This window comes from Motacilla alba, chromosome 7 (genome assembly GCF_015832195.1).
Source record: "Motacilla alba alba isolate MOTALB_02 chromosome 7, Motacilla_alba_V1.0_pri, whole genome shotgun sequence".
Lineage (NCBI taxonomy): Eukaryota > Metazoa > Chordata > Aves > Passeriformes > Motacillidae > Motacilla > Motacilla alba.
In genome coordinates this window covers 9,354,571-9,365,043 of record NC_052022.1, presented here as the reverse complement: position 1 = coordinate 9,365,043, position 10,473 = coordinate 9,354,571, and the positions used below count along the sequence as shown (strand labels likewise).

The 10,473-nt window shown below is 49.9% G+C and overlaps 1 protein-coding gene across 1 annotated transcript in view; it reads left to right on the top strand.

The window, feature by feature from the left end:
* The window catches only part of LOC119703092 (TGF-beta receptor type-2-like), a 33,957-nt gene that overhangs the window by 18,804 nt on the left and 4,680 nt on the right, over positions 1 to 10,473 (top strand). The window contains exons 2-6 of the mRNA XM_038142356.1: positions 1 to 151; positions 1,948 to 2,150; positions 5,176 to 5,984; positions 6,097 to 6,238; positions 7,422 to 7,549. Coding sequence (XP_037998284.1) covers positions 1 to 151; positions 1,948 to 2,150; positions 5,176 to 5,984; positions 6,097 to 6,238; positions 7,422 to 7,549 — 1,433 coding nt within the window. The remainder of the gene's footprint in view (positions 152 to 1,947; positions 2,151 to 5,175; positions 5,985 to 6,096; positions 6,239 to 7,421; positions 7,550 to 10,473) is intronic.

Here is a 10,473-nt window from a genome sequence, read left to right as displayed (position 1 = left end):
CCTGCGGCGCCGGCGCCCGCCGCAGCCTCAAGACCAACCTGTGCAAGTGGTGCGAGTCCACGGCTCCAGCCTGCGAGGAGAAGGTGTGCTACAGCAACTGCAACCTCAACTCCTACTGCGAGGACCCCTTCGAGATCTGCGTGGCAATATGGTAAGGGAAATCCCCTCTCCGACGGGAGACAGGGGGAGGAAGGGGTTCATGTGTGTACCCCCTGTGTTTGTGTTTTTGCCTATTGCAGTAATTCAGGACTTTCTCTTCCTCTTTCCTTGACTCTGTTATAATTAAAATTACAATGCACAGTAAAAAAAATCATTTGGTCTGGCCTGTAATTAGAACCAGTTTATTTTCTAAATAAGTTCAGCTTTTGAGTGCCTGACACAAAGTGGGGCAAGTTTGCTGTAGGACCTATAAACTCCCATAAACCTCTGAATTTAGCTTTACAAGCTGAACCCAAGTGCAAACCAGCAACCCTGACCTCCAAACCTATGATGTCCTCTTGCATCAGGGCGAAACCTCAGTTGACATGCAGGGTTGCAGCCAAGGTCAGTCTCCATCCAGCACATGGACATCTGAGCTGGCACCACACTGGGGTTAACCCACTGGGTTTAACCCACCTCTTTCCCATTCCCTGCAAAAAGTCCTTTTCTGCTCCTGCGAGAGGTGCCTGGACAGGAAACACACTCTTGAATTTCAGGCCAAGCACACACTGCATGGTTTGGCCCTGAAGAGTGCCTCCCCCAGCTTTTTGGTCCCCATGAGCAAAACTAAAAAAGCATCCATTTTGGGTCTGCCCAGAGTGATTTTCCTCCGCTTTCCCTTTTAATTTGGCTGCCAAAGTGAAAGCCAGCCAAGAACTTATCTCTAGGCTTTATCTCAACCTGCTAATTAGTGTGAATGCTGCATGCCAGCTTTCAGTAGGAGTTTGCCTCAACCTAATTGTTGCATTATGGACTTTTAAAAAGAAAAACACAACAAGAAACCCAAACAAACAAATAACAAAATCCACCCCCTGCCCCAAATTCCCCTATGCACACATGGAGAAGCCACCTTAAATCCTGGCTAGGCAATCCAGTGTGTCACTGGGTTTTTCCCATTTACAGCTTGGATATACAGGAAAAAGCAAGGCCCCTGCAGCAGAAATCCCCATGTCAGGGAAGAAATACCACTGTATGGGACGGAGCTGCATCCTGCAATGTGTATCGGATGGGGTGAGGCAGCTACACAGTCACAAATACCCTGCCAACCCCTCCCAGCACCTCCATCCCATTCTAAGATTCAGCCAGAGAAGATCCCTGCAGGCAGGGCTCACCTCCAGACCAGCCTTGCTGCTTGCTGCTCACTTGCAGAGGCATATGTGGGTCATCCAAACTTGTCCTGAGTGGGTATCTCAATCACAGCAGCAGCTTTGGCCTCATACTCATGTCCTTCAGGGGCCCAGCCTTAGGAGAAGGGATCTCACCCTCCTAGGACTCTTGATCTGGGAGCTTCTCTGTCAAATTACCCGGTAGCCACAAAAAAATGTGGAAAGTGCTGAAACTGGGGGACTTCACCAGAGAGAGGATGAAAAATTTTGGTTCTTTCCTTGGTTATTATGTCTGACTTCCCAGCTGACCTCAAAGACATTGTGAAATCTCTCCATACCTTCATCCCCCTTTGCACCACCAGGCCAAGAGGCAGAGGCTGTCCCTGGAGAAGTAATGAATGGTTGTCATTGCTTTGAATGTCCCCAGGAGTAGCTGCAATACTGCGGCCTGTGCAGGGCCAGTCATGCCCATCACTGGTCCTATAAGTACATGTAAGTAGAATTATACCACAGCCACTGCAAGCAGTCATTCCCTACACAGCTTGAAAGAAATTATCTTAGAACTGGGTTTAAGGTGACACACAGGTGACACAAGAGCCAAGCTGCCAGGCTAACACTGCGTCGGTTCATTTGTCCCATGCAGGAGACAGGACAACGAGAGCATCAGGATCAGCACGCTCTGCCACAACCCCCAGCGCCCCATCGAAAACCTCATGGTCCCCAACTACAACACCTCGCGCTGCATCATGAGCCACCAGCCCAGCGAGGAAGGGGTCATCTACATCTGTGGCTGTGTGGATGAGCAGGAGTGCAACGATAAACTCATCTTTGAAAACCACACCAATGGTGAGTGCTTTTGTTAATGTTATTTATGGGGGAGCAGCACCCAGCACCAAGGACAAATCCCAAATCTCCCTGGGAGCAGGAGATGCAACAGCAGAAGAGGCTCTTTTGCCATCTCCTTTGACCTCCCTATGTGAAAGCCAGTTAAAATCTCTACCCCCTTACGGAGCCCAACATTTTGTCTGTGGCCAAAGCATTCCTCGCAGCAGTACCTCCAGCCTTTGTCTGGAAACATCAGGTGATGGAAAATCCACCACATCTCTCAGTGGGCTGTGCCTTCAGCACAGGTTGAATCAACTGGAGAACCCAGGGGCTGGTGTAACGTAGTGAGAGCCAAAAGCTCTGAAAGCTTTAAATAAATCAATCACCTTGGAGCAAATCCTGCCCCAGAACACACCCACAGGAACCGCTGGCATCCCCCATGGCTGTACCCCAAAGAGATGGACGTGCTGGGGTGCAGGGCTGGGCACACAGGAATGCCTCCCCTGCTGCTCTCCTGGGAATTCCTGTGCAGTGTTTCTCCTGGGAAGGGACAGCTGGAGCCACCCAGGTGCTGAGCACACACATAAGTGTGGCTTGGCACGCTGCTGCACATGGCTGGAGATCCAACGGGAGCTGTAAATCCACAGGAGGGAAAACTAAGAGGCAGCTCATTTCTGTACCTCAGGAGGGTCGTATACTTTGGAAATATTTCCAACCAGAGCCTTTGGAGGCTTGTCTAAACCTCCCCAGCTCCAAGTGGACCAGGTTTATCCAAGTGTCCATCAAGAATCTGACCTGTAACAAAAGCAAAATGAAATGCCTCCAATTTTCCATAATCGCACGATAAGGAGATACTGAAAATGAGCCTAAGCAGAACCTGCAAGCCAGTGGTATTGCTTCCCCTACAACATAAGGAAAAAAGAAAAACATCACACGAAATGCAAATTCTCTGAACAAACGAGCCACTTTAATGGAGGCAAATGATGCTAAATTTGGTGGTTCTTTGCTGCTTCCCCAGCCAAACATAACAGGTACACACACTTCTAGGGAGAGATAGTCAAATCCCAAAGCTGATGCCGGGATATGCAATTTCACACAAAAATGACAACTGGCTCATTGGAAATGCCACCCCCAGCAAAGGCTCCATAACCAGCCTCCTCCTGGCAGCCGGCGCGGAAAGCGCTGCAAGTTGGAGCAAGACCAGTGCAGGTCTTCAACAACTCTCTCCTCTTAGATATGGGCTAGGGGCCAGCCTAGGCAGACCCCAGACTCGCAGACCTCATTCTTTACATCCTTTCCTTTTGCTTTAAGGGATCATTTGCATTCTAGATGTTAAATTATTGTCATGTTCAATGGTCTGAACAACTCTTGAGCAGAGAAACGAGCACTTCTTCGGCAGCTGAGACAGACAGATATTTTTCCTCTTTCTTGATTCTTTAAGCTTTGCTTTCAGGTCTGGGCTGCTGGGTGGCATTAACCTTGCACTAGAGGTGCAGGGGACTCCATCAGAGCTCAGACACCATGCTAATGAGCACACAGAGCCATCGTTTCCTAAAGCTGTGCACGCAGAAGCCCAGGTGAGACCCCGGGCACATGCTGGGTAGGATGGAGCATGGCAAGTGCTTTCCACCTGTGCTCCAGCTGAGCCTGGCCCTGGAGGTCCATATCCCCTCAGCAGGGATGGACAGACCCACATAGCAATGTTCAACAAGGTGTGGGTTTACAGACCTGTGGTTACTGCCAGATCAACTACATTTGCTCTCCATAGAAGGGGTCTAAGCCCTGCTGCAGCCCCTGTGTATCAAAAGACTTCCATCAGGAAGGGGCATCCTCATGTAGGAATTTCCTGAAGTTGTGTTAACTTCCCCTTTTCGGGACTTGTGCATGCGACTCCCTTAAAAATATCTTCTCTTTCTTCAGAGTTTCAAAGATGGGATCCAAAGCATCGGGTAAATCCATTAAAGCAGTAGGTGATATCCAAGCCCAATACTTTCCAAAATAAACATATTCCTGAGTTAGTTATTGATTTATATCAGTTTGGGTTGATCTTGTGGTTTAAACCTGATGCCTATTTTAGAAACGCTTTCACAGCCTTGCAGAAATTAGCTGCAGCACATTTTTTTGAAATTTGCCAAGGAAAATAGCTAAATGCTCTGTTTTTCCAGAACCTGAATTATGATCTGCACACACTGAGGTCAAGCAGCAAGAGTTTTGCTTATGGAATGATTCTTATCCCTCTTCCCCTGGGTTATTATACTTGGCAGAAAAACCTCTGAGTAAGATTTTACTTGAATATCTCTACTGAAGTCAGCATGTTTATTCCAGGAATCACAAACATCAAAGGATCAGACAATTATATGTTGTGTGAGGGTTATGGCTTTGTGTGCATGTCCTCCCCCTCTCAATCTGAAGGCCAACAGGGGGTTTAAAAGAAATAAAACAAATGCAGCCATGCCCCGGCGATTGTTGGGGTTGCTGCTGTAACAGACTGAGGAAGGAGATGCCAGCACTGGCAGACAAAAGTGCTGAAATGATGCTCCCGCCTGCTAATTATCCTGCAAAGCATCCCAGGGATGCTTTGGTGGTCCTGCACACTGCCCACCCCCAGCACCCCTCCTGACTCCCTGTGTACCACAGGGGTTCAGCAAACCTCCAGCCCCGAGCCCCCTCAGAGATCTGCTGTGTTCGAGCCTTGCCTTGGCTTTATCATTGCTATTTCCAGCCAAGCTCCCCTTGCCACGAGCGCAAGCAGCACTTGGGACTCCCAAAATGCCCTTTGCAGTCTTTTGTGCCACACTGTCCCATCCAAGTGATGCCGGCCTGTGTATTGTGTTGATAAATGGAGCTAAATTTGAGACCAAAACCGATCAGCCCCCTTGCTAAGTGCCTACATCTGGGTTCTGTGTCGGGATGAGCCCTGGTGCGGCCCCGCGAAGGGCTGCGCTCCATTAACAGCTTTGCATATTTTCCTCCTCCGCGTGATGAAAACGAGCTGTGGCAGACCCGCAGCAGCAGCAGCACCTCGCCTTTACTTTCCTCCCCTCAGGCTACTCCATGCTGCAGAGCAAAGAGGTGATCCCAGTGGCTGCCATCAGCCTCCTGCCCCCGCTGCTGGTGGCGGTGATGATCACGGTGATATTTTACCTCTGCCGCACGCAGAAACGACGCAAGAGAGCCAAGGCGTGGGGTGGGAAACAGGGACAGCCCCCGGTGCTGCAGGAGCAGGGGAAGGCAACCGAGCGGGAGGAGAAGCTGTCAGTGCTGATGGACGAGAGCCCAGCCAGCACCAGCCCCGGCTGCACCAGCAGCCGCCCCGCTGAGCTGCTCCCCATCGAGCTGGACGAGATGGTGGGCAAGGGGCAGTTCGCGGAGGTGTGGAGGGCCAAGCTGAGCCACAGCCGCTCGGGGCAGTATGAGACTGTGGCCGTGAAGATCTTCCCCTGCGAGGAATACTCCTCCTGGAAGAACGAGAGCCAGATCTTCACCGACACCAGCCTCAGGCACGACAGCGTCCTGCAGTTCCTCACTGCCGAGGACCGGGGCACGGGGCCCCGCCGGGAGTACTGGCTCATCACCGCCTACCACAGCCGGGGCAACCTCAAGGACTACCTCTCCCACCATGTGCTGAGCTGGATGGACCTGCAGAAGATGGCCGGGTCCCTGGTGAGCGGGGTGGCTCACCTTCACAGCGACTACACCACCTGCGGCCGCCCGAAAATCCCCATCGCCCACCGCGACATCAAGAGCACAAACGTGCTGGTGAAGAGCGAGCAGGAGTGCGTGCTCTGCGACTTCGGCATCGCCATACGCCTCGACCCCTCCCTCACAGTGGATGACTTTGCCAACAGCGGGCAGGTGAGTATGACCCACCAGCCCTCTCTGGAGGAGCCTTTGCCAACCACCCCCACGTCCTGTGGCCAAAGTCCTCGCCCACCCCTGCTAATGCCTCTCTCCTCTCTGTGGCCAGGTGGGCACCGCCAGGTACATGGCCCCAGAGGTCCTGGAGTCCAGAGTGAACCTGGAAGACCTGGAGTCTTTCAAGCAAATGGATGTCTACTCCATGGCCCTTGTTTTGTGGGAAATGGCCTCCAGATGTGAAGTGGTAGGAGGTAGGAGCATCACACCCAGGTTTCTCTGGGCCTTTTTGCTCCCTTACTCCCACATCCCAACTGATGGCACAAGACGTGACTTGGGGTGGTCCAGGTCTCTGCAGGGCTGCCAAGAGTTGGTGACAGATTCCCCTGCTCTCTGTGCCATGGCTTAAGCGGGGTGGCTTAGTGGTCAAGGAGCAGGACAGGACCCCATGGGGACATCTGGTGAGCTGACAGGTCCCACGGAGCCTCTGCTGGCGATGCAAAGCAAACCAAGCAGGAAGAGCCAAAGGTGCCTTCCCCTCCTCAACCATTTTTTCCTTCAGACAACACCAGAGAGCTTATGTTGCAATGGGGACCCACAAACCCCAGCCTCTGACAGTATAACATACCCTGTCACTTCCCAGAGCCACATCCTGGCATCTCCAGCTGTGTGTAGAAAAACAGTTCGTTAACTGCCCTGGAGTTAGTCCCTGCCTGCCTTCTGCCTGCTCCCATTTACCTTCCTTCCCTATTCCACCTACTGACAATACAAGCCCATAGAACTGCAGGAGCCCTCAACCCTTGGCCAGAAAGCTGCTCCAAGTGCCCTGCAAGCCCCATGGTCAGCAGTGGGAGGCCCTTGACTGGTTTGGATGCCCCATGCATCCTTTTTTCCCAGGCCAGCATTCCCAGGCCATCTCTCCCTGCTTGTATCTCACCTGTATTCACATCCGAATGGGAGCTGGCAGAAACCAGGGTGGCCTCTCACCTCTGCCAACAGCCAGTTTTTCCTTGGTCTTCCACAACACCTGATGGCTGAAGGGCTGCTCTTCTGGAAGGGCCATTTCTCCTCCAACCCCTTCCCTGCCTGTAGCAGAAATCTGGAAATTCTTGTGTCAGTCACCTCTCCCGTCCTTCACCAGCACAGTACTTTCTGCCTGCTCAAATTGTCTCACCCAAAGACAAACCAGGTCCTTTGTACTGCATGTTTTGGGTTCAGGGATGAGGTCAGATGGTTCCTCGGTGCTGTCTCTGTAAAGAACCTCTATGTGAAAACCCAGCACTACATTTCTGTGTTCAAATTCTCAATTGTTTCCAGATCTGCTTATTTTTTTGCAGACTGTTAAAAACAAATCCATTCTCATCTGGTGGGCCATACCAAAACAAAGCAGGGAATGCATTAGAAACATCCTGTAATGCTGCTGTTGCTTCCTTGCAGAGGTGAAGAATTATGAGCTGCCCTTTGGGTCGAAAGTCCAGGAGCAGCCTTGTGTGGACACCATGAGGGACATCGTGCTGCATGGCAGAGGCCGGCCCGAGATCCCAAGCAGCTGGCTGGTGCACCAGGTAAGCTGGGAGCAACTGGTTCAGAAAAGAGCAACATACATTGTCCTTCCTCACTAAACCAGTCTGAAAAATTAAATTTATAGTCAAAGGAAAAGTGGGCAGAACTCCTGGGATCTACTTCCAGCTCCATTGTGGATGGCTGGGCCCACTGAGTCCTACTGGACTCATTTCCTTGTTGCACAAAAGCCACCAGCCACAGCAGAATGTGTTGATCATGATCAGGAAGTTGTGCATGGCAGGTGATGGGTTTCAGTTACCCTGAGGATAACAGCAAAATGGAGCACTTCAGTGCAGCTCTTCCCATGAATCATTGGAGTTCATCCCACTTCTCCCCCTAGCACCCTGTCTGGAAGGCTCAGGAAACACATGATCCCTCACACACAGCCATTCACAGCAGGGACAGAGGGGAAGGGAGGCACATCCAGCCTTCTGCCTGGATTTTTCAAGCTCAAAATTACCTTTGACATGAGAGAAATTTCCATTACTACAAGGAAGAGCAAACCAGGAAGCATCTCCTTCATGTGACACACTCAGGAAAAGTGAGTGAAGCTGAGAGCAGGGGCTCCGCAAGGCTCAGGGCTTGCCAAGGGAAGTCTTTCACCAGCCTTCAGAAGGTCTGAAAGCAAATGTGTCAGCACAGAGGGCACAACCCAGTGTTCTAGAACAGGAACAAGTCAGCAGTGACAAAATGTGCTCTGTTAAAACCACCCACAAGCACACCCAGAGCAACCAGCTACAGAAACAGAGCTCCCTCCTGGCCCTGACAGGGTCCTCTGCCCCAGGCCAGCGCTTTCTGCCACACACTAAGGACACGAGGGGTGACAGGCATGACTTCCACATCGTGCCTGACTTTGGTATTTCTTGAATTTCACATGTCTTGTGGAAAAACACCATCTGCTGATCAACACTCCCATTCACCTGAAAACCAAGCTGGAATATCGAGCCTGCTGGCTTTCAGAGCCTTGCAGTGCTCAGTGCATCATTTTGCAATATCCACCTGTAAAACACACTGCCTCTGCTCCCACTCTGCCCTGCTGGCACACAGAGGTAGGCTTAGCAAAAGGAAAGAGAATTTCTCAACCTTAGGAGGCCACATGTTCCCTACAAAGTCTCCTGTCAAAACCATGTTTGTCCAAAGACTCACAGCTGACCTGACTGACCAAAACTGCAAACAGGATCGAATGAATCCATGGCTTCTGTGGGACCCCTGGGGAGTTCTTCAGCTGGTGAGTCCATTTCTGGAGCTCACCCAGCCTTTTTCATTGACAAAGGCAAATACAGGAACTTCAGTCAGCAGTGCCACATGTTTGAAACCTTTGAGTATTCAGCTCAGACATTCACCTCCCAGGGTCTCTGATAAACTTTGAAACCACAGAAAAAATATACAGAGGCTTGGGTTGTCAAAAATCACACTTTGATAGAGTGTGAGCATAACAGTGCTGTTCCCAGGGCTGAAGGGAGGCTGACTGCAGTCACCTCCCAGAAATAATGTTGCTGTAGCTGGGTCAGTGTAGCAGGCAAACAGAGCAAGGCTTATAAGGTGGGAACTTTTATTGGACCATCTGATGGTCACTGGGGAAGAGGAACAGAAAAGCCACATCATGTTGCTGAAATTTTTTCTCTGATTAATTTCTGCTGGTCCAATAAACATCTCCTTACAAGCCTGGCTTTACAGCATTTTCTGGGCATTTTGCAACAGTTCTCCCTAGGATGAGGAATTGGGCAGCACCATCTGCTGGGAAGCAGCAGAAAGCCACCGGCTCGTGCCACTCTGGGGGTCCGGAGTGGCTTCCCATGGGAGGAAGTGTTGGGTGACAGTCACTCATCTGAATGGGAGGCACTGATAGATGCTCCCCCCAATGACAATAAGTCATAAAAACTTCCCCGTTTCAACCATCAGGATTGCTCTCAGTCAAGTGAAGACCATGGTTTGATTTTCACCAAGTGTCAGCACTAATTTCCCTGACAGGGCTGGCTCACCCGACAGCAGCTTAAGGGCAACTGCTTGCAAGGCCCCACCACAAAGTCCGCTGAAGAAATGAATCCCCACTTTCCCAGATAACTTACAGACCCCTTAGGTCCATGTTTCTACCTTGTTTCACACCCCAGCATGTTAAAAAAAAGAAGGAAAAAAAAAGGTTTTTTAGGCCAGGTAAATTCCTGAATCTGGTTCACAAAGCAGCTGAACAGACTGATGTACTGGCACAACCAGAGGCTGGTGCAGGACAGGAAAGAGAAGTGGAAGCTTAAGTCAATATTGCCACTAAAAATACACTTGTACAACTCAGCATCCTTTGGAATCTTAGAAAAACAGATATCAAACAAAAAAGCCAAACTAAGTTCATTTTGTAAGCCAAACAAGATGTTTCAGTTATACTATTCAAAAGAACATCATCACTACAAGGCAAACTGCAAATAAATGTTATTATTTCAGGGAAAAATAAGTACAGAAAATCTTGGATGTCCTGTTTGAGAACAGGATGACTTTAAAAGCTTCACCTAAGCTGGCTCATTTTTGCATGTAATCAATTACCTTCAAATCCTTTCAACTAAGCTAATAAATAAGTGACGTCAGAGGTGCTGAAACACACCATCTGTCAGTTTTGCTGTACAGTCCTGTTCACTCCAATCTGTATCTATTATGGGAGACTTAGCACAATGAACCTTAGCAGAGAGTTCTGAGTAAGATGCGGAAGGGCAGATGGAACTGACCCTGTATCTCTGTGGGACTTGGATTTTCCTCTTATGTGGGTCCATATGAAACTTTAGGGTTCTCTTAATTGCAAATTAAGAAATACATAAAACCCACTCAAAAATACAAAGCTTTATTTAGAATAATGATTTTTCCACTGGGTTCCAACTTTAGTTGACAATGATGCCAAGAGCAATAGCACATGATGGAATTACATGGGCGAGGGAAAGTT